This window comes from Chamaea fasciata, unplaced genomic scaffold, assembly GCF_029207755.1.
Source record: "Chamaea fasciata isolate MVZ Bird 193981 ecotype frontalis unplaced genomic scaffold, bChaFas1.0.hap1 SCAF_37, whole genome shotgun sequence".
In the NCBI taxonomy this organism is placed as follows: Eukaryota; Metazoa; Chordata; class Aves; order Passeriformes; family Sylviidae; genus Chamaea; species Chamaea fasciata.
The window spans coordinates 241,933-264,814 of NW_027094122.1; the positions used below are offsets into that span (position 1 = coordinate 241,933).

The 22,882-nt window shown below is 56.9% G+C and overlaps 1 protein-coding gene across 1 annotated transcript; it reads right to left on the reverse strand.

Annotated features, from left to right (window-relative positions):
* Positions 1-5,096: 5,096 nt before the first annotated feature.
* On the reverse strand, positions 5,097-22,071 carry LOC136303553 (serine/threonine-protein kinase pim-1-like). Its single transcript, XM_066207190.1, has 8 exons — positions 21,990-22,071; positions 20,773-20,886; positions 7,513-7,619; positions 7,342-7,392; positions 6,796-7,162; positions 6,402-6,578; positions 6,002-6,155; positions 5,097-5,100 (listed from the first exon to the last, which is right to left on the reverse strand). The coding sequence occupies exons 1-8, from the start codon at positions 22,069-22,071 to the stop codon at positions 5,097-5,099; spliced, it is 1,056 nt and encodes a 351-aa protein (XP_066063287.1).
* Between the last annotated feature and the right edge of the window lie 811 nt (positions 22,072-22,882).

Consider the following 22,882-nt stretch of genomic DNA (forward strand, 5'->3'; position numbering starts at 1 on the left):
ATATAAAGATAGAGATATAGATAGAAACACAGATTTAGACATAGTGTAACACGAGGCTGGTGGGTTGGAGACAGACACACCACACAGTATCTTCTTGAGTTCTGACCAACAGCCACAATTTATTGTTCCAAGCTCCCTTTTATGGTGAGTTTGAATTTCCCGGGCTTGGAAAGCCAGCTGGTTGAGAATCTCTGCACTGCCCACATCTCTGGCCAGGGGTGTGTCTGCAGCCAGGGCTTGGATGGGCTTGGCTGAGCTCTTTGTTTCCCCGGGGACTTCTAGAACAAGCCAGGCCAGCCCAGTTGGGTCTGTTATGATCAGACTCATTATGCCCAGCTGTGAACCAGCTGGACCCTGCTACATCTCCTGCCTTTGCTTTTATTAAAATGCAGATTGTTTTCCGTTATCCCATTTGCAAGGGCCCTTTTGCAGACAGGGTAACACAAGACAGCATGGGTTTAATTGGAAGGAGGTTTTGACAAACTTAATTCTGCTCTGCCAGTGATGTGTCCCATGTACCACTGGAGCTGCAGCACTCACTCCCAGGAGCTGTCAGGCGAGATCACAATCTTCCGGGCTGGCATGTTACAGGTTAACTGCTTATGGTTCCAAACTACAACTTAACACTAAAACAAGAAAACGTTCAACTTTTAAAACCCTGAGAAAAACCAATTAACAGAATTAACAAGATTAACAATTAACAGAAAAACAATTTGTAAACAGAAAAAACCACTCTGTAAACAGAAAACCAGTTTGTAAACAAACAGAATCCTTAAATGCACCGTCACTCTAAGAGTCCCAGCTCTCCCCGAGGTCGGTGAACAAGCTGTTTCCAGCACTGTTCCACACACGGCTCCACACCGTCTGTGGAGGGGCCACCAGGAGAATGCTGCTGGTGGTCTTGGACAGGACGTAAGGTAGGACAGACACGTCGGGCAGGTGCCCAAAGCGTTCCAGTGTCCTTGCAAAGCACTTTGCAAGGCTGTACTGTTAGCAAAACACCATTAGAATTGCTCTTGTGGCACGGAGACAAGACAACTTTTGAAGCATCCGTAGCATTCAACTGTAAACACCTGCGACAACATTTGATAATTAACTGTGCAGTTAGTTCAAAGACGGTGGGTGCCGTCTTTTTTGCTTGATGAGGTGGAAGCATTCATTCTGGAATGTGCAAAGGATCAGGCCAGCGTGGATTCCACTGCCCAAGAACACCAGTAGGATGAAAACTAACAATGAGAATAAACACAGTGATCCACACCTCTGGGCATATCCGGTGGACTTGTCTGTTGGTGATAGCTTGCTCTGCTGTTTCAACAGCAGCTTTTGCCTCTCGGATTAATTTTCTGGGGGAAGTTAATTCAGAGTCACCCTTTAGGAGGTCAAATAAAGGTGCTAGTTGAGAGTCAGTCAGTCCTAGGTAAGGTGTGACCCAGTTGATGGTACCCAAGAGTTTTTGTGCATCGTTTAGAGTCAGAATTTTGGTTGGAAACGGAATTGTTTGTGGCTGTATGGTCTGGTTCATTATTTTGAGTCCCAAATATTTCCAGGGTGGTTGCTGCTGCACTTTCTCTGGTGCTACTTGCAGCCCAAGTGGTTTGAACGCTTGCAACAGGCTTGGCTGAATCAGTGAGAGTTCTTTTCTGGTTTGGGTTGCAATCAAAATGTCATCCAGGCCATGGTAACAGTATGCCCCTGGCAACTGTTCTCTCACTGATCAGAGTACCTGAGCAACACCCCACTGACACATCGTGGGGCTGTTTCCCACGCCTTGGGAAAGTTCTTTCCATCGGTAACGTTGCACTGGTGCAGCGTTATTAATAGAAGGCACGGTCAGGGCAAACTTTGGGGTATCATCTGGGGGTAATGGAAGAGTGAAAAAACAGCCCTTTAAGTCCACAGTCAGGATGTCCCAGGAGGCAGGCCGCATCGTGGGACATCGATGGCACACCAGGCTGCAATGTGCCCATTCTCTCCATCGTGGAATTGGTTTTTCTCAGGTCATGGAGTAACCTCCACTGAGCAGATTTCTTTTTTATAACAAATACTGGGGTGTTCCAAGGGCTCATAGATGGCTCTATGTGTCCTTGAGCCAGTTGTTCCTGTACCAGGGTTTTTAGGGCATCTAAGTCTCTCCTTTTCAAGAGACCACTGTGGTACCCACTCAGGCTGAGTAGTGAGCCATTTCAGAGCCAGTGTGGGGTACTTTACACCCTCTAATACAGTGGCCCCTGTCAAAAATCTGTTCCCACCTCAGCCCACTCCAGAGCCAGAGAACTCTAGGGAAGGGCTTCCCATCCGGGAATTTCGGATAGGACTGATTCCTCACCTTTAGATTTAAAAAGTGTCATTTTGTGCTGATCCGGCCAAGCTATGCCAATTTTGTTTTCGCAGTGGGCAGGCTCAGCACCAAGGACACAGACACCACCTGAAGGAATCAGTGAAATTTACTACAGTTCAAAGCAGCAAAGGAGCACAGAAGGAGCAGCTCAGCAATGCAGCCAGCCGTCACTACCACGGATTGCCCGCAGTGATTGAGAAAGATCCATCACCAGTTACCCTCAGCCTTTCCCATCACCCACACCCACACAGCAGCTGGGGAAGCTGTCACAGCCAAGGACTGCAGAGCCTCTCCCGGACACTGGGAATTCCTGCAGCTGCCTCCAGCCACAGCTGAGGCTCCAGCCTGGCTGGGAGAGGGCCCAGCTTTGATAGTGCTGAATAAACACACTGCCAGCAGCACTCCTAGTGCAGGAACATCTGGTTGCATCCTCCTCTTGCGTTTCTCCCAAAGCCTGGCCAGGGCCCAAGGAGGAACCAGGGGAGTTGCCTTTGACCCTACAGCCCCGAACAAGGCCAGATGTCAGACTTCATGGCCTTGTCTGGCTTCTAAATACAGAAAGGTCAATACATGTTTCACGGAGGAGAGGATGCATCTATTACAACGCTAATGACGGTGCCTATTTTGTTAACGAGCAGATACAAAGATAACCTTTGGCTGGAAGGTTCATCGAGAGGTCACCTTTGGCTCAGGGCCGCTTGTTCAGGCCTCAGTCAGGCCTCTTGTCCAGGCCTTGGCACTTCAGGCTTTAGTGCTGGGCTTGACACTGCTGGCTTAACACTGGGACTTGATGAGCTCCCAGGTCTTTCCCAGCAGAAAGGATTCTATATTTCCATGATTTTATCTGCTGGATTCAGTCAGGTCCATGTTAGCAGCATTACTTTGGTCAAAAAGTTCCCTCTTGGTCAGCTCTTGTGGCCTAAGGCTTCAGCTCCATCAGCTCCTGGTGCTAAGCTGCTCACGCTGAACGAGACGACTCAGAGAGAAGAATACAGTTCATCCAATTCCTTCTGGGACACTGAGAGGGGAGGGTGTGCAAACAGGAGCATTGTTTGGTGTCCCCTCCTCTCTGCCCTTCACGCCTTTCAGCGCTTAGAAACAGCCGAGAGCTTTCTCCAAGAGTGCGATGAAGCAGCTGCTCCTGCTCCCAGGTCTGGCTCTCTCCAGTCTCTGACCTTGCCTGCTTCTGTCCCTCTTGCTGTGCCCTCTGTTCCCCCGGGGCTCGGTGGCTGCTGCCCAGGACTGTGGAAGTGGCACAGATCCAGGGGTCGAGACCCTCCTTCCTCTGCCCTTGCAGCTGCCTGCTCACAGCAGCCTTTTCCATCTGGAAGCTCCACGTGGAGAGGGAGTCCTCACCTCTGTCCCTTGCACAGCCCCCAGGAGCCCAGGGCTGCCATCTCAAGTCCCTGCGGGCCCTGAGGGCTCCCGGGTGCCTCAGGCTGCTGTGACACCGCTGCCCACGGGAGGGAACAGTGGCGGGGGCTGTGCTCAAAGTCAGCTCCATGTGCTGCTGCTGCTGCTGCTGCTGCTGCTGCTGTGGGGGTCGTTTGTCCAGCCCTGCCCCAGACTGAGGGATCGGATCCAGGCCCTGCTGCTGCTCCCTGGGGATCAGGCACAGTTTGGTTGTCGCCGTCAGGGCCAGCAGAAGCCGTGGCCAGAGCAGCGGGTGCTGACAGTGCCCCGAGGCCCGGGGCCGGAGGTGTTCCTGTGCTGGGGGCTGGTCGGAGCTGCCCCTGGTTCTCCCTCTGCCTCCCGCAGAGCTGGGCCGGGCACAAGTGGGGCAGCACAGCAAACAGGGAGCCTGCCAGTCTCTTCCAGCCCTGTCTGCTCAGAGTTTGGGCCTTGGAGCTGCAGGTGGACACAGGCAGCTGCTCCTGCTCCCTCTGCGTGTCCCCGTGTTCAGCAGTGCTGCTCCATCAGTCTGTGCCCAGCAACGGGGAAAAGCCTCAGCCCTGCAGGGCCAGGAGCTGCCGGGCTCTGCCTGGGGAGCTGCTCCACACGGGAACCAGCAGCAAAGGACATTCCTTCCCTAGGACAAGTTTTCTATTAAGGAAAGAAAAAAAAAGAAAATTAAAAACAACACAGAAAAAAAGTGGAAGATAAAAACAAAACCCAAGTGCAGCGTAGTAAAAATACTTTATAGCTTTGGATAAAGAGATAACTGAACTTTTTCAAATGAGATCTCCATTTTTTACTCCATAAATGTGCTGATGGCATGGATCCATCCTGCTGACCTCAGCAGCCTTTTAAAAAAGATTTTGTGGTTTGTTTCCAGTATTATTTTAAATTGTGATTGAAGCAATAGGAAATTGCTTTGTGCCCTGCCAGCTCCAAGCAGGACTGGGAATCTAAACTTTGCCAAACCCCAAATCCTTTACAAGACGACCTTCCTTCTCACCCTGTGAATGAGCTGCACATTCCCTTTGAAATTGTCAGGGGTTTCGTAAAGACGCAAAGTCCCACTTACAGCTTTTTGCTCTGCTTGGGAAGTGCAGAAGGGCAATTCTTCATCCATCCGCTCCAGACTGCACTGCCTTAGGAACGCCGTCCACTCGCCAGGTTTTGCTCACTTGTGGCACTTCTGGAGGAGGAAGAAAGGGCAGTTGCACGATTCCAGCCAAAAAAGGAACGAAGAGCGGGACAGACAAAACATCCTGTGGAGATCCAGGCGTTCAGTTGGAACTGTGGAGTGCTTGGGTTCTTGCCAATTGGATGTGGATCCCTCACTGCAATCTCTTGGCCTGCAGGAGAGTCTCACTCACCTGCAAAAGCAGAAAGCTCACTCGGTGGGCTCAGAATGGGCTCATCTGATGCAAAGCTGTCAGAGCAATGTGAGGGCAGAGCCGGCCCAGCCGTGCCTGGGGCTGAGCCCAGCAGAGCCCTGGCAGAGCCCAGAGCAGCCTCAGCACCCGCAGAGCCCGGCTGGAAGGAGAGAAACCAGAAAGTGCCCGTCAGCCGAAGGCTCCTGTCCCCTCGTCCCGAGCGCCCGCAGTGCCCAGGCCACGCTGGCCGTGCTCAGAGCTGGGCCCAAAGCTGCCCATCACTGCTGCCTTTGGGGGCAGAGCAGGAGGGCAGGACACGTGCCCAGCCTGCAGCCGGCCACGGCACATCCAGCCCTCAGCAGCTGCGCAGAGCCAAAAGGCAGCTTGACGGCCGAGTGAAGAATCTGTGGCGTCTGCCCCAGCAAAGGGAGGAACCTTTGGTGCCCGGCCAGGCCGTGCCATGCCCACATCTGGGAGCATCCCCCCAGCTGTGGACTCACCTGCAAATTGGGCCCCAGGGAGCGTGTCTGAAGAAGGTGCCAGAATCCAAGTCGATCATCTTCAGCTGCCGGTGGCCAGGTCGAGGAAGAGCTTGGCATCCTTGGGGTTGTCCTTGGTGTCTCCAGCAGCAGCCCCACCTGATACAGCTTCTCCAGGGGCTCCTCCTTCCCTGGGGGCCAGACCAGGCTGTCAGTGCTCTGCCCAGGGCCCCAGCCACCAACGAACCAGGACAAGCATAACTAGGGTGGATGGTGGCCACCAGTGCTTGCTACACCAGGTCTCCAGCTCCGCCCCAGCACAGATGTTCCCATCTGGTCATCCCTGCTCAGAGCTACAGGCAGGACAAAAACACTCTGGTTTTCTTTAGCACTGATTGCCATGAGATGTGTGGAGCTCTTACCTGTCAGGTCTTTGGATCAAACTGTGCACATGGACCTCTCCCATCTTCTGGGGCAGATGAACACCCTGCAGCCAAGGATCACTGAAGAGGTCTTCTAAGGATGGCCTGTCCAAGGGTTGCATGGACAAACACCTCCTGATAACATTTTGGCACTCTGAAGAGAGAAACCAGAAACCAGCAGTCAGTTGGAGAAGGATCCCGTCTGCTTTGCCCCTCCATTCCCGTGCCCAGGCCATGCTGGGTGTGCCCAGAGCTGTGCCTAAACTTCCCCATGGATTCTCTGTTTGGAGGAGAGCAGGACATGTGCCACCTCCTCAGCAGCTGCCAGAGCAGGGTGCTCATCAGCCTGCTGCTGTCTCCCAGCACCGGGATTCCCCTGTGCCCAGAGATGAGGACCCACCTTGAGAGAGCCATCGTGGGAACAAGATGCGCCCCCAGATGAACTGCTGGCCCCTCCTGAACGGGTGCTTCCCCATGACCAGGTGGTACAGCAGGAGGCCCAGGGACCAGATCGTCGCTGCCTCGCCGTGGTAGCGTTGGTGGTGGATCCACTCTGGTGGGCTGTAGGGCAGGGTTCCTATGGAACACAGACGGAGTTCATCAGGGGATGCTGCAACTCCTAAAGCCTCGCCCCGGCATCCCTGGGCGTGTGGGGGCTGGCCCCCTCCCGCCCCCACCCAAAAGCAACTTGGCTCAAGAAATAACGCTGCTCCTAGCAGCGAGAGGGGGAAGCCGCGGTGCTACAGCCAGGCTGGGCCGTGAGATGCCCAGGAACATCCCCTGAGAGGGCTCACCTGCAAATTGCCTGTAGGCTGTGTCTTGGAGGAAGGCGCCACAGCCAAAGTCGATCAGTTTGAGCTGCCCGGTGGCCAGGTCGAGCAGGATGTTCTCGGGCTTGATGTCGCGGTGCAGGACCCCGCAGCTGGTGCAGTGCCGCACGGCCTCCAGCACCTGGCGGAACAGCCCCCGCGCCTCCTCCTCCGGCAGGAACCTCCGCTCCGCCAGGAAACCCGAGAGGTCCTGGCACCGCTCCGGACGCTCCAGCACCAACAGGAAGCCGTTGGGGAGCTCAACCCACTCCAGCAGCTGAATGATGCCACCACATCCAGAGGACAGCCTGTCCAGCAGCACGATTTCCAGGGGTGCACGGGCGCCGTTGGGCTGCCGAAGGACCACGATGCCGTCAGTGGGGCTGAGGCTGTGCCAGGGCTCGGGAACCCCTCACCCAGCCCCGGATGCTCTGGGCCCCCCGCTCAGCCCACGCCCGCTCTCCCTGCAGGGCTCCCGCCGGCTCTTCCCCTGCCGGGCCCCAGCTTCTCCCGCCGGCCCCGCTCACTCACCAGCTCGCCCCAGTGCTGGACGCGGGCCCGGGGCACGCATTTGATGGCCACCTGCGAGCAAAGGCCAGCAGCGGGCTCAGCTCGCCGCCTGCCCCGCCGCGCCCCGATCTTCTCCTCCTCCTCCTCCGCCCTCCTCCTCCTCCCCCGCCCGCCGCCAGCCCCGCCGCTCACCGGGGCGCCGTCCGAGAGCCGCGTCCCCGAGTAGACGCTGCCGAAGCCTCCGCGCCCCAGCAGTGAACGCAGCCGGTACCGGTCCTGCAGGGCCTCCCGCGCCTCCCCTGCGGGCGACACGCGGCCCTCAGCGCTCGGCCCGGGGCCAGACACGGCCCCCGAGCGCCCCCCGAGCGCCCCGGGCCGGCCATCCCCACCCGCCCCGGGCCCCGGCGGCTCGAGGCCGGCGGCTGCGCTGCCGAGCGGCGGAGCTCGGGCCGGGGAAGCCGCGGCGGAGGCGGCGGGAGCGGCCGCGCCGCGTGTGTCCTTAGCGGGGCCCGGGAGGAGCCGGGGCCGGGGCCGGGGCCGGGGCTGGGGTCGGGGCCGGGGTCGGGGTCGGGGCCGGGGCCGGGGTCGGGGCCGGGGTCGGGGCCGGGGTCGGGGCCGGGCTCGGGACAGGCGCAGCCAAAGCGCAGCGATGCCGCCCTGGCCCCAGGCACTGATGCCCGCCCAGCACCGCCACAGCCAGCACCGCCAGAGCCGGGCGGAGCCCAGACCGCGGCGGGACGCCCGGGGCCGGGGGCGGGCCCGGGGCATGGCCCAGCCCTGCGGGGGGAGAGGGAGAGGCCGGGACGGGGACGCCGAGAGGGGCCGGGGAGGTCGGGAAAGGGACACCGGGAGAGGCTGCGGGACACCGAGGCTGAGTGCGGGACAGCGGGAGAGGGAGAGGAGGAACAAGAGAGGGACGGGGAGGGGTCGTAGACGCCGTAGACGCCGTAGACTCGCTGCTGCCGCTGCTGCTGCCGCTGCCGCCGCTGCAACTGGAGCCCTGGGGCCGTTTGTCCGCGTGTCCGTTCCACGCTCCAGCCCCGCGCTCCCCGGGGGCCGCCCCCGAGCCGCTCCAAACACGGCAACTTGGCCGTGCTGAGCCCACATCCAGAGGCCTGACTCCTGCGCCGCGGCAGAGGAATTCCCTCGGTCGCTGCTGTGCATTGTCCCTGCTGAGGCTCAGACACTGTCAGGACACATTCCCTGCTTGTAGGATTCGTGCCCGACCCAAGCACTACGCTTATGTCTCCAGCGTTACTTTGCAGCAAAAACAGGGGAAGGCAAACTCTGTGTACGGCCCATGGTATTTTCGAGGGTCTAAAACTCACTAAGTCATCGATCTGAGAGGTGAGATCCATTTGGAATTAATGGCACGGAGAAGTAGTGCAACACGGAAAAGGGAAGCATAGAAATAAATAGAGGAAAAGCTCTTGCTTTATTTCTTGCGTTTTCATTTCACTTCTGGAAAGCTGTTGCAGTTTTCCAGCAACCTTCACCACAGTCCCAGCTGCTCTTTTCAAGAACCTTTGGTGGAGAACGAGGTCGAGCTTCTGGCACAAGATGTGCCACCAACTGCAGCTTCTCCTGGATTTCCATACTGAGTGCTGCACGACTTTTGCAGCAAAGCAGCACAAATGTTTGGAAAACTTTACGATTTGTCCTTTCTTTTTTCCTTGTGGACTGGGGAGTTGTGCCATTGGTAAGGTTTTCCTTGTTACTGTTTTAATCCAAGAAAACAGGAGGTGGCACCAGCACTTGTTGGGGAATGCAACCCTGACTGAATCCAGAGACAGAATCTCCCTGACACTGTGTGAGCTCCCCGGGCTGGGCTCAGGTTCCTGCTGGGACTCTGCAGAGAGCTCCAGCTGGGATCAGCAGCAGCTGGAAATACCTCTGGGCATCTCCCTTTTCTGCTGCTCGCAGGAAGCAATGAAGTGAGTCAAGAAGTTCTGGTTTTTCTTTCTCCGGGTGCATTTTTGCATTGTGTTTGACACCCCAGCGGCAATTTTTGTGATGGCCTCTCTAAGTTGATTCTATTTCAGCAGCACCAGCAGCAGGGCTGTGTTGGAGCGCTGCAAATGTGGCCTGTGTGGCTTTAATTCCCCTCGACTTAGTGCCCGGGGACTTGGGAGCATTTCAATCTCTTCTTTGCACGGTGCCGGCAACAGAAAGACTGAGTTCACTGTCACAAAAGCACAGCGGGTAGCAAGGATGGAAAAAGGCAATTGCAGTTGTCCTGATAAAATCCAGTCGGCAGCCAGAGGGGTGCAGCAGCCGCCGCGATCTCCAATTGCCAAGGCAAAGGCAGCAGCAGCCTCCTGCCGTCACCTCGGGCTGAGTGAAACAGTGCTGAAAACAGCGCTGGAAGCCGACCCTTCCTTTCTCTGGAGGCTGGGTCGGGGCAGCACAGGCGGCCCCTGAGCAGTCTGGGCTGTTGGCGGGTGAGCGTTGCTCCAGGCCGCAGTGGAGCCGGACAAAGGCCTTGGAAGGCGAGGCAGGAGCAGGTGGGAAGGGGCCGGCGCTGCTGCTGCTCCTGCCCGGGAGCCCCGGCCGGGCCGGGCCGGCGCCCGCTGCGCTGCGGCTCCTGCTGCTGCCAGAGCCGGGCGGGCCTCGGGGACAGGGAATGGACACGGGGGGACAGCAAAGGCCGGCGGGGCTGCGGGGATGCTGGTGCTGGGGCCAGCGCCGGCACGGAGCTTCGGCCGCAGTTGACCCGGAGGGAACCGCTGGGCAAAGGCTCCATTTCAGCCTTTCTTTCCTCACGGCTGCGAAACGACCGAAATAAAAGGAGAACCAGCAGGGCCCGGCCCCTTCTCCTTCGGGAGGAGCTCCACGCCTGGGGCCGGGAGGGGCCCTGAGGGGCCGGGAGGGGCAATGAAGGGCCATGAAGGGCTGTCGGGGGCCAGGAGAGGTTCTGTGTAGCCAGGAGGGGTTTGAGGGGCCGTGAGGAGCCTCAGCCCCGGCAGCAGCGGGGTCCCACCGTGTCCCCAGGGCAGGGCAGCCGTGAGGGGCCGCGAGTGCAGACGTGGCAGCAGAGCGGGCTTGGGGCACCTCCGGGAGGGGATGAGAGCCTTCCCCAGCTCCAAACCACACCAAACCCACCACTAACAGGATTTCCCATCTTTAGAATCCACTGGCAACTTGGAGTCGACTGAACCGTTTAATCCCAGTGGAAAGTGCAAGGGAATTTTCCTAATGACTTACATCCAGCCTTGGTTAATCGTGTCCAAGATTTAAAAATCTGACCAGTGAAAAGTAACACTAATAAATAATAAGAACAATAGCAAGAAATAAACTCCCAAATCCCAACACTCAGCACCACACCAAAATGACCAACCTCATTTTTCTTTACTAGCACAAGGTTCATGAAAACAAATGCTGTTAACTTTCTCCACCTCACATCTTCCCCACCAGACAAATGAGGCCGTTTGCAGTGTTTAATACAAGTCACAATGGAGGGCTGGAGGGAAGAACGGGGAGACACCACCAATTTACGTGTCAAACCCAGCGGTCCAGCTTCAAAGTGGAGAGAATAAAATGGAATGGGGGCAGGGGCTGGTCAGATGTTCCTCTAAAGGATGGCAAAATCACCTCCAAGTGAACAGGAGGGGAAAATCAATCCCTATAAACCACCCAGTGTGTTCAGGGACTCAGCTGTGAGGAGCTGGACATGGACAGAGGCATCTGGAACAGTTCTTTCCTCAGGCTGAGCTCTCCAGCCTGGCCCTGAAGTCAATCAAGTGCTTTCCCAGAGCATTCCATGGTTGCCAACCACCCTTCAAGATGTGGCTCACAGGAGCAGAGAACCTTTCTCAAGGTTCTGAGCAGAAAAAGTGGCAAGAGATGCCCAATTCCGAGCTCTGTTTAAAAACCTGGAAAATAAAAATCAGTTGAACCCTGAAGCCCAGCGGTGGCTCCCAGAATCTCAGAGCCAAGGGAAAACGGGAAAGGCTTTTTACAAGAACCAACGCTGAAGAGCTCCCAGATGAATGTGTGTGACATTTTGAGAGGCTTCCAATTTTCCACAGTTTTCCTTGAATTGTTGAAATTGATTTTGCCTTTGCCTCCTCTTGCACTAAAGGAGCCTCATTTCAGCAGCCAGGAAGGCAAAGCTCATTCCTGGCCCTGGCTGCTGCTGTCCGTGCAGCATTTCCATCCCTCCCGTGGCCTCTTCCCTCAGGGTCCCCAGCAGCAGCAGCAGCTGCCGGAGCAGCACATGGAAGCTGCAGATGGAAGTGCTGCCCACCCCAGCCTGAAGCTGCACAAGGATCCTGCTGCCAGGAACCCCAATATTCCCTCCCAGGGGCCCTGCAAACAGTCACCAATTTTCAGAAGAGCAGTGTGGACAGCAGCTGCACCTGGCCGTTATCCTCTATGAAAGGAAGAAAAAAAGACCTCAGCATCGGCTGCTCGGGGCTCAGCTGGGCGTGAGCCTGCAAACCCACAGGGCACCAAGTGTTTGGTGGGCACACACTGGCCGTGGCTGGGGGCACAGAGCCTTGCATGGTCAGAGAGTGGCAGGAGCACCGCAACCAGCTGCAGGGCGACAGGGCTGGGTCTCAGCATGTCCTTGTCCAAAACTGCAAAGCTGAGCATCACGGCCGTCATCCTGACTGACTGTTCATCTGTGTCCCGCAGGAGCTCCACAAAATGTTCAGTCAGGGGCCACACTTTTTTGGCCTGTGAGGAACACAAGTCGTGAAACGCCACCCTGGTGCCAACAGGGCCCAGAGGCCAAAGGCCTGTCCCGAGGTCCTCGGGCAGCCGAACCAGGAGGCAGGAGAGCTGGGAGCAGCTGTCTGAGCTCTCGAAGCCCAGCCAAGCCCAAGCGACTGCATTCCCCAGCTCAGCTCCAGCCACTGCCCCCTTGTCACCATTGAGGGAGGGATCCTCAGTGAGCTCGAGAAGGGCCCTGAGCGCAAGGTTACACCTTTCCCTGCACTCACTCCGCAGGTACTTTGGGGGAGCGCCAGAGCAGCCGGCTGGCAGGAACATGGCAGCTCCCCGGGGGCTGCTTGTGGCCTCTGACACCCAATTCCTCAGGGCTTCCCACCAGCCCAGCCCCTCAGAGTCTCCCCCAGCCCGGCCAGCCTGCCTGGCAGCAGAGGCGCAGCCCCACAGCAGCTCCAGAGGAGCCCGATCAAGAGGCACCGCGGAGCCCTCAGCAATCCGGCCAGCAGCACACGGGCAGGAGGACACAGACGGCGGTTCCTGGCTGGCACAGGGCTTGTGGCCATCTCCAGGCTCCGGCCTCGCAGGGATGCCCACAGCTCCGGCCCCCGCCCACGCGCTCTCTCGGCAGTGCAAAGGCTTCCGCAGGACCACCGAGGGCCGAGGGGCTTCTGGCCATTTTCCCTGCAAGGCTGCACGCCTGGGCAGCTTGCTGAGCACAAAGCACCCTTTTCCCCCTCTTCCCCTGTGCACCCAGGGCAGCAAAAGAAAAATCCTGGGAGTCCGTGTATTGTAACACATATCCTATATTTATATACTGAAGAAAAAAAAGAAGAAAAGAAGAATCCTGTAGAAGAAGAAAATCCCCGCTGGCTCAGTTGGCCCCAGCAGGCAGAGTGTCCCAGATCAGCTCTCCGCAGAGCTCCAGCAGCGCAGCCAGCCCAGGCCCGACAGTCGAGGCCGTGTCTTCCGTGCCCTGCGGAGCTGATCTCGCAGCTTCCGCAGGATGGAGTACGGAGCTCTCTGGACTGCCCGGAGGACCAAGGCTGTTTCAATGGCCAGGTTTCTGATGGCAGGGCTGCTGTCATCTGCCGTGTCTTCAAGGGCTGCAAGACAGAGGAACACGGGGCCATAGCCCTGATCAGCAGGGACCCGAGGAGAGCCCCCTGCCAGGGCCAGCCCAGCCCGCTCTTGCCATGGCCACGAGGGAGCAGGGACCAAGGGGATTGAAACATTAATTTTGAAGAATTACAGACTTTAACTGGATATTGCTGAAGTAAGACAGATAGACTTCCCTTTTGATAAGCAGAAGCCGGATTTAAGGAACTGATAAATCATGGGGCCTGTCAACTTATGTTTGTGTGTTCTGACTAATCAATAGGCTTCAAGAAGGACAATGAATTCAGAAATCAAATACTCCTGGGAAAACAGGATTCAGTTGTCACGCAACACTAAAAGGTTAAAAAGTCAAAGCGAAGAAGACTCACTCACTTCATCATTTTGAGACCCCGCCCCATAAAAAAGACCACCGACCCATTTCAAAGAACAAACCACGCATGCTTAATAGCTTTTGGCTAATTACCATAGGGAACGGGGAATGGGAGGTACTAAAGTCATGAATATACATTTGTGTTTTGGGTATTCAATCCTTCTGTACATAAAAAGACCCTGTGATCTTCTGTGAGCGCGCGTGTGTTCGGGAGCTATCCCGCACGCTGCCCGGCGTCGTAATTAAACATACACTTTCTAACTCTAAACTGCCGGAGAGTCTTTTGTCCGTCATTGTTGGATATCGGCATTAGGGCGATATTCCTATTTTTTTTTTAATAATTCAATAGAACACCCCAAATTGCCCAATTTGGACCCCAAATTTCCAAGAATTAGCTGTATAGAGCCAAAATTCACAAAAATTTCCTTTATGGGCCCCAAAACTCCACTATAGAGATGCCAAGACTCCCCCAGACCCCCTTACATCCCATGCAGAGAACCCCAGATCCCCTATAGGGTCCCCCAGGCGCCCCCGGACCCTCTATCGAGCCCCTACATATCCCCTCAGACCCCCCCTGGGGACCTCCAGACCCCCCCAGACCCCCCAAATCCCCCACAGACACCCAGACCCCATTTAGGGACGCCCGGAGCCCCTTTACGGACCCCTACGGACCCTCTACAGAGCCCCCAGACCCCGATAGAGCCCCGAGACCCGCCCAGCCCCCTTTAGGGATCCCCAGACCGCCCTAAAGCCCCTACAGACCGCCCCAAATCTCCTGCAGATCCCCCTTAAAATCCTCTAAGGAGACTTCCAGGTCCCCCCAGACCCCTATAGATCCCCTATAGATCCCCTATAGATCCCCCATTGCCCCACCGTAGGTCTCGGACACGCCGGAGCCGGCTCGGGGGACCCGGAATAAAGATGGCGGCGCCCGGGAGAGCCACCTCTGGGTAATGTACGCATGCGCTCGAGGGAACGCGCCAGCAGATGGGCGGGGCCCAAGGGAAAAGAGGCGTGGCCAATGAAAGGGCGGGGAACGAATGGAACGAGGCGGGGTCAGAGAAGGGCGGGAACTGGGAGGGGAAAGGGGCGGGGTCCAGGAAACGGCGGGAATTCTGAGGGGAAATGGGCGGGGTCAGGGGAACGCGCGGTCCTAAAAGGGCCCGGTTTGGCTTAAAATCACCCAAAAGACCCTAAAATCTCCGGCACCGAGACCGAGACCGACACCAGAAACGGCACCGAGACCGAGACCGACACCGGAACCGAGACCGGCACCGCTCCGGGACCCGCACTGTGGGACCGACACCGAAACCGGCACCAGAACTGGTACCGGAACCAAGACTGAGACCGACACCGGCACTGGGACCGGCGCCGGGAGTGCTTCGGAACCGGCACCGGCACCAGGACTGCTCCAGGACTGCGGCCAGAACCCAGACCGGGAGCGCTCCGGGATGGAGACCGAGACCGGCACCGGAACCAGCACCGAGACTGGCACCGCTCCGGGACCAAGACTGGGATTGGCACTGGGAGCATTCCGGGACCAAAAACGGCACCGGCACCGCTCCGACACCGAGACTGAGACAAGGACTGAAACTGGAACCGGCACTGGCACCGAGACTGGCACCGCTCCGGGATCGAGATCGGCACCGCGACCGGAATCAGCACCGGGAGCGCTCCGGGACCGAGACTGAGACCGAGGCCGAAACAGGGACCGGGATCGGACCCGGAATCGCTCCGGGATCGGCTCCAGAATCGCTCCGGGACCGCCGCGTTCGCTCCGGGGAGTTTTGGCCGCGTCCCCGGGCGGGACTGGGAGGGACGGGGAGGTTGCCCTGGGCCGGGCGGGACCGCCTCGGTTCGCATCGTTCCGAGGCGGCCACCCCGCTCCAGATGATCCCAGTCTCTATGGTTCTGATCCAGATGGTCCAGCCTGTGAAATCCCAGTCCATGTGATCCCAGTCTGTAAAATCCCAGTCCATGTGACCAAGAACTCTCCAAGTGTGATTTACTCTCAAACCACATCCCACCCACCCAGCCCCACACAATCCCGATCCCAACATCCGCCCACAAAAATATCCCCAAACCCAGGGACCCCCCCGGGATATTTGGGGCGAGCTCCCCCTCCCCGGGCACCTGCGGGATGGGGGGCGATGATCCCGGCGGTGCCGCCAGTTCAGGGAGCGCTGGAGCCGCCGCTCCCTCCGCTCGTCTTCTCCTCCCGCTCCTGCTGCCGCTGCGCCTCTTCCTCCCTCCCTCCTCCTCCTCCCCCGGGCCCGGGCCCGGCCTGGGAGGGCGGGGCCAAGGAAAGGGCGGGAACTGGGAGGGGAAAGGGGCGGGGCCAAGGGGAGGCACGGTCCTAAAACCGCCCGGGTTCGCTTAAAATCGCCAGTTGTGCCGAAAATCCACCGTAAATCCACCAGGTTTAGCTTCAAATCATCCAAATGGGCCAAAAACCTCCGGGACCGGGACCGGGACCGAGACAAGATCAGCACCGGAACCTGCAGCAACACCAAGGCTGAGACGGTCACCGCAACTGAGACCGGCCCCGCACAGGCACCGGCACTGGGATCGACACCGAGACCAAAACCGGCACCAGAACTGGTACCGGGACCAAGACTGAGACCACGACCGACAATGCGACCGGCGCCGGGAGCGCTCCGGAACCGGCCCCGGGAAGGCTCCAGGACCGCGGCCAGAACCGAGACCGGCAGCGCTCCGGGACAGACCGAGACCGGCACCGGAACCAGCTCCGAGACTGGCGCTGATCCGAAACCGAGACTGAGACCGAGCCCGAAACCGGGACGGGGATCGGACCCGGAATCGCTCCGGGATCGCTACGGGACCGCCGCGCTCGCTCCGGGGAGTTTTGGCCGCGCCGCCGGGCGGGACCGAGCTAGGAGACTCGGAGCTTCAGAAGGCTGAAAATGACTCCTTTAGTTTTTCGGAATGTGTCTCCCTTAGTATTTTACACAGACCAATCTGATCGGTGACAAAAAGACAAACCTCGTCAATCACATTGGTCAGAGCAGAGGGACATCAAGAAGTCCCTCCTAGGAAAAGGAATGAAAAACAATGCTACAGTTTTTAGAGAAACACTCCTCTTGTTTACAGAAAATTCCCTGAGAAAAGAATTTCACAAAACCAAAAGATCTCAGGCACGAAAGCAGGGCTACAATCTCTCTTGGCTTTTGCAGTACAAAGAGAGGGAGAAGAGAAAATAATTAAGGTCTAATCAAAAGGATAATCGGCAAGGTGACTTCCCAACACGGAACACAGGGAATGTGGGTCACCGGGGCTCTGCCCAGTGTGGCTCCTCCAGTGGGGGCTGGAGCTGGAGCCGAGCTCGAAGCTCTTTCTGCACTGGGGGCACTGGCAGGGATTTCCTGACGGTGCCTTTGTTGGTGTTGGGTCAAGGCTGAGCTCTGTGAGAAGCTCTTCCCACACTGGGGACACTCTTGGGGCCTCTCCCCAGTGTGGATGCGCCGGTGGATGATGAGGTTGGAGTTGTGCCTGAAGCCCTTCCCGCAGTGGGGGCAGCGGAAGGGCCTCTCCTCTGTGTGTGTCTGCTGGTGTTCAAGGAGCTTGCTGCTGACCCGAAACCCCTTCCCACACTGGCAACACTTGTAGGGCCTCTCCCCAGTGTGGATTTTTAGGTGCAAGCTCAGGCTGGCTCTGTGACTGAAGCCCTTCCCACATTCCCCACACTTGTACGGCCTTTCCCCAGTGTGGATGTTCTGGTGCTGGATCAGGTTGATTTTCCGGCTGAAGCTCTTCCCACATTCCCCACACTCGTAGGGCCGTTCCCCGGTGTGGGTCCTTTGGTGGAGGATCAGGTGGGAGCTCCGGCTGAAGCTCATCCCACATTCCCCACACTTGTAGGGCCTTTCCCCAGTGTGGATTCTATGGTGAAAGATCAGCCTGGACCTCAGACTGAAGCTCTTCCCACATTCCCCACACTCATAGGGTCTCTCTCCGGTGTGGATGCTTTGGTGGCTGATCAGACTTGAACTCTGGATGAAACTCTTCCCACATTCCCTACACTCATAGGGCCTCTCCCCAGTGTGGATCTTTTGGTGTAGCCTCAGGTTGGCTCTCTGCCTGAAGCCCTTCCCACATTCTTCACACGTGTACGGCCTTTCCCCAGTGTGGATGTTCTGATGCTCAATCAGGGTGGCTCTCTCTGTGAAGCTCTTCCCACATTCCCCACACTCGTAGGGTCGTTCCCCTGTGTGGAACATCTGGTGGCGGAGTAGGCTGGACCTCTGGCTGAAGCTCATCCCACATTCCCCACACTCGTAGGGCTTCTCCCCAGTGTGGATCCTTTGGTGGAAGTTCAGGTTGGCTCTGTACCTGAAGCCCTTCCCACACTCCCCACACTTGTACGGCCTTTCCCCAGTGTGGATGTTCTGGTGCTGGATCAGGTTGATTCTCTGGCTGAAGCTCTTCCCACATTCCCCACACTCGTAGGGTCGTTCACCTGTGTGAATCCTTTGGTGGCAGATCAGGCTGTTGGCCTGGCTGAAGCTCTTCCCACACTCGGAGCACTTGTGGGGCTTCTCCCCATCACGAAGCTGCTCATGGACCACCAGCTCTGAGCTCTGGCTCCATCTCCGGCCGCCTTCCCGGCCCGGCCTGGCTCTTTCCTCCTCACATCCTCGCCAGCTGCGTTTGCAGCCCCTCCTCCTCAGGGATCTCCGGCCCTTTTCCTCCCCGTTGCATTCCTGCGCCGTGGAGCCGCTCAAAACGGCCTCTGCCACGAGCTTCTGCCGCGGGGATTTGTCCTCCCTGCTCTCCATGCTCGGCTCCTTGTCTGGGGGAGGAAGGACAAGGACAGGATGGGATTTGCCTCCGTGTCACAGGGAAGGGGAAGGAGATCCCCCATCTGCTCGGTGCCCGCCCTCCCCGGGCTGCGGCGAGTCCCAGGAACCCGAAAAGCTCCCCCCTCTTCTGTCTCCCACCTACGGATACTGGGAGTGACTGGGCTTATACTAGGAGCAGCCACTTCCAGCACCGCGACTCCCGAACCCTCTTCCCGGCCATCCCGCCCCTCCAGCCCCTAACGGGGTCCCGGCAATCCCAGGCGTTCCCCCGCCTCTCGGGGTCCCCGCTTTGCGGTTCGGGGCTCTCCTCTCTCTGGGCTCCCGCTCAGGGAAGCGGCGGCTCTCCCGGGCTCCCCAAACCCGGTGTTCCCCCGCCCCGGCTCTGCCGACACCGGGACACCCCAAAAACACCTCCCGGGGAGCCCCCGATGTCCCCCCGAGGGGCATCTGCTGCTCGGCTTTGGATCCCCGCGAGCTCCAAACATCCCCCCAACAAACCCCAAACCCAGGGACCCCCCGGGATATTTGGGGCGAGCTCCCCCTCCCCGGCCCCCTGCGGGATGGGGGCGATGATCCCGGCGGTGCCGCCAGTTCAGGGAGCGCTGGAGCCGCCGCTCCCTCCGCTCGTCTTCTCCTCCCGCTCCTGCTGCCGCTGCGCCTCTTCCTCCCTCCCTCCTCCTCCTCCCCCGGGCCCGGGCCCGGCCTGGGAGGGCGGGGCCAAGGAAAGGGCGGGAACTGGGAGGGGAAAGGGGCGGGGTCAGGGACAGGGCGGGAATCGTGAGGGCAATGGGCGTGGCCGAGGGGACGCGCGGTCCTAAAAGGGCCCGGTTCGAACGAAAAGCATTCAAACGGTACTGAAATTGTCTAAAGAAGCCTAAAATCCACCCTTACACCGATCAGGTTTGGCCTCAAATCACCCTAAGAGGCCTGCAATCCCCACAAAGTGGCCTAAAATCACCCAAAGGGCACTAAAAGCCACCCTATAGCCACAGGGTTTGGCCTGAAATCAGCCACTTGGGGATAAAATCATCCAAAGGGGTGTAAAACCAGCCAATGCGGCCTAAAATTGCCAAACGTGGTTTCAAACCCACACAAAATGGCCAAGAATCCCCTCAAATCTCCTAAAAGGCTGTGAGATCCTCCCTGAAAATACCGGGTGTGGCCTAAAATCAACAAAATGTACCTGAAGTCCACCCTAAAATCTAACAGATTTCAACTAAATTCACCCAAATGGGACTAAGCCCCACCGAAATGGGCCTAAAAACCATTCAAAGGGATCAGAAATCCCCCCTAAAACTGCCCAGTTTATCTTAAAATCACTCAAATGGGACTAAACCCCACCAGATTTTGCCTAAAATCAGACAAAGGGGCCAAAAATCCACACTAAAAGGCTCAAAACCCCACCCTAAACCTGCCCAGTTTGGCCTAAAATTACCCAAACCCGCCTAAAATCTCCGGGACCTGGACCCAGACCAAAATCAGCAGCAGAAGCGGCACCAGCACCAGGAGTGAGACCGACACCGGATCCGAGACTGGCTCCGAGAGCGGCACCGCTGCAGGACCGGGACCGGAACCGACAGCAGCACCCGCAGCGGCGCTGCACAGGCACCGGGACTGCGGCCGAGACCGGGACGGAAACCGGCACCAGAGCTGCCACCGGGACAAGACTGAGACCGGGACCGCAACCGGCAAAAAACGGCCCAAAAGTCACCAAACACGCCCCTAAAGAGACCGACAGTGCCTGAAAGGTGCCGGAAAATGGCCACAAAATGGCCCCCAAATGACCAAAACCTGACTAGAAATGCCCCTGAAATTACAAAACATGTCTCAAAATGATTCAAAGCGTGACCAAAAATGACCCAAGAGTGACAGAAAATTGCCCAAAATGCCGCAGGATGGGGGAGAGCCCGGAGAGACACAGAATTCCCAAAAATTTTTTTAAAAAATCACCCCAAAATTGCATAAAAAAGGAAAATTATTTTTAAAAAATCCTGAAAAAACCCTCAAAATAGCTCAGAAAAAGAAAAAAACCCAGAAAATGCCTGCAAAACTTCCAGTAATATTCCCAAATTTTCCCAGACTCCCCAGAATTTCCCAAATTCCCCAAAATTCCCCAGAAATTCAACCAAACTCCATCAAAAATCACCCAGAAAATGAAAAAAACCAAGCCAAACAAACCCTTCAAATGCTCAGAAATATTTTTTAAAATCCCTCAAAACTCCACAAAAATTCCCTGAAAACTCCCCAACTCCTCAGATTTCTCAAAATTCCCAACATATACCCCAAAGAAGCCCCCAAATAACAACAGAAAACCGTCTGAAAATGCAAAAACACCACCCCAAAGTTCCTAAAAATATTTTAAAAATCCCCGAAAGCACCCAGAAAGTCCCCCAAAATCCAAAGAAAATTTCCCGAAACTTCCACAAACTCACAGAATTCCTGAAATCCTTGACAATTGCCAAAATTTCCTACACGTGCTCTCGATGAAGTGGTGCAGCAGGCAGGACTTGCTCGTGCCGGTGCTGCAGATCACCAAGAACTGCCGGAACTTCCCACATTTGGTATCAAAATTCCCCAAAATCTCCTCTTGAGAGCCGAAAATTCCAAAGTTTGGACTCAGAATCTCCTCTGAGGACCCCAAAACTCCTGAAAATCCCCTCTAGAGATCCCAAAATTCCCACACTTGGACCCAAAGTCCCTGCTTTTGGATCCAAAATTCCCCCGAAATTCCCCTCAAAATTCCCAATAGAGGCCCCAAAATTCAAAAAAGTTCCCAATAGAAAACCCCAAATTGCCCCATTTGGACCTCTACATTTCCAAGAATTCCCTGTACAGAGCCCAAAATTCCCTCCAAGGATCCCAAAATTTCCCTACAGAGATCCCAAGACCCTCCCCAAACCCTCTATATGCTCCCCCAGGCTCCTATAGAAGCCCTATAGACCCACCCCAAACCCCTTTTAGGGACCCCCGCAGATCCCCTATAGACCCCCCAGACCCCCCCTAAATCCCCTATAGAGACCCCCAGACCCCTTCCCAATCCCCTGTGGGACCCTCCCCCCCAGCCCCTTTTAGGAAGCCCCAAGCCCTCCCCAAATCCCCTGCAGAGACCCTGAGATCCCCTAAATGGACCCTCAGACCCCTTCCAGGGACCCCCAGGCCCTCCCAAAATCCCCTAGGGAGACCCCCAGATCCCCTAGAGAGACCCCCAGGCCACGCTGAACCCTCTCGAGATCCCCTATATATCCCCTGGAGCCCCCTCAGAGCCCCTTTGGGGACCCTCAGACCGCCCCAAAACCCCACACAGGGACCCACGGACACCCCCACACCTCCCCGGAGCCGCTACAGGCTCCCCCAGATCCCCGACAGACCCCCCAAGCCCCGGAAAGGCCACCCAGACCCCAATAATCCCCAAAAGAGACCCCCAGAGCCCCGGACTTAGGGACGCCCCGAGCCCCTTTACGGACCCCTACGGACCCTCTATAGACCCCTCAGACCCCTATGGAGCCCCTATAGCCCCCCAAACCCCCTTTAGGGACGCCCAGACCGCCCTAAATCCCCTATGGAACCCCTTACAGACCACCCACTAAACCCCCTAAAGACACCCCCAGGTCCCCCCAGACCCCTAGAGATCCCCTAGAGATCCCCTAGAGATCCCCTATAGATCCCCTATAGATCCCCCATTGCCCCACCGTAGGTCTCGGACACGCCGGAGCCGGCTCGGGGGACCAGGAACAAAGATGGCGGCGCCTGGGGGAGCCACTCCTGGGTCATCTGCGCATGCGCTGGACGGAACGCGCCAGCAGATGGGCGGAGCCCAAGGGAAAAGAGGCGTGGCCAATGAAAGGGCGGGGAACGAACGGAACGAGGCGGGGTCAGAGAAAGGGCGGGAACTGGGAGGGGAAAGGGGCGGGGCCAAGGGGACGCGCGGCCCTAAAACCGCCGGGTTTGCCCTGAAATCACCCAAAATGCGCCTAAAACTCTCCAAAGGGGCCTCAAATCCACCCTAAACCCGATCAGGTTTGGCCTCAAATTATCCAAATGGGATTAAAATCCCCACAAAGTGGCCTAAAATTACCCAAAGGGCACTAAAATGCACCCTAAATCTCCATGGTTTGGCCTCAAATCAGCCCAATGGGGTTAAAAGAATCCAAAGGGCTCTAAAATCCGACCAAGGGGCCTAAAATTGAACAAACTGGTTTAAAAAAAACCCACACAAAATAGCCTGAAATCACTCCTAAATCTCCCAAATGGGTGTAAAATCCAAACTGAACGTACCCGGTTTGGCCTAAAATCAACCAAAAAGATCTAAAATCACCCAACATGGCCTGAAAGCCACACAAAAGGACCTAAAATCACCAGAGAAGGACTTTGTTTGACATGAAATTATCCAAAGAGGCTGAAAATCCACTCATAAGGGCCAAAAATGACCAAAAAGAAGGGGCCTAAAATCTCCCACGCACACCTAAGATCCACCCATGTGGGGCGAAAATCATTCAAAGGGACTTAAAATCCACCAAAAATATCCCAGTTTATCATAAAATCACCCAAATGAGGCGAAACCAGACCCAAATGGGCGTAAAAT

Excerpts from the sequence above, each read along its gene's own strand:
- LOC136303553 (XM_066207190.1), bottom strand. The coding sequence starts at position 22,071 with ATGACCCAGGAGTGGCTCCCCCAGGCGCCGCCATCTTTGTTCCTGGTC. Across the intron at positions 20,887-21,989 it reads CGGCGTGTCCGAGACCTACG|AGGAGATTTTGGGGAATTTT; the intron begins GTGGGGCAATGG and ends TCGGCTCTCAAG. Across the intron at positions 7,163-7,341 it reads TCCAGCACTGGGGCGAGCTG|CCCAACGGCGCCCGTGCACC; the intron begins GTGAGTGAGCGG and ends GTCCTTCGGCAG.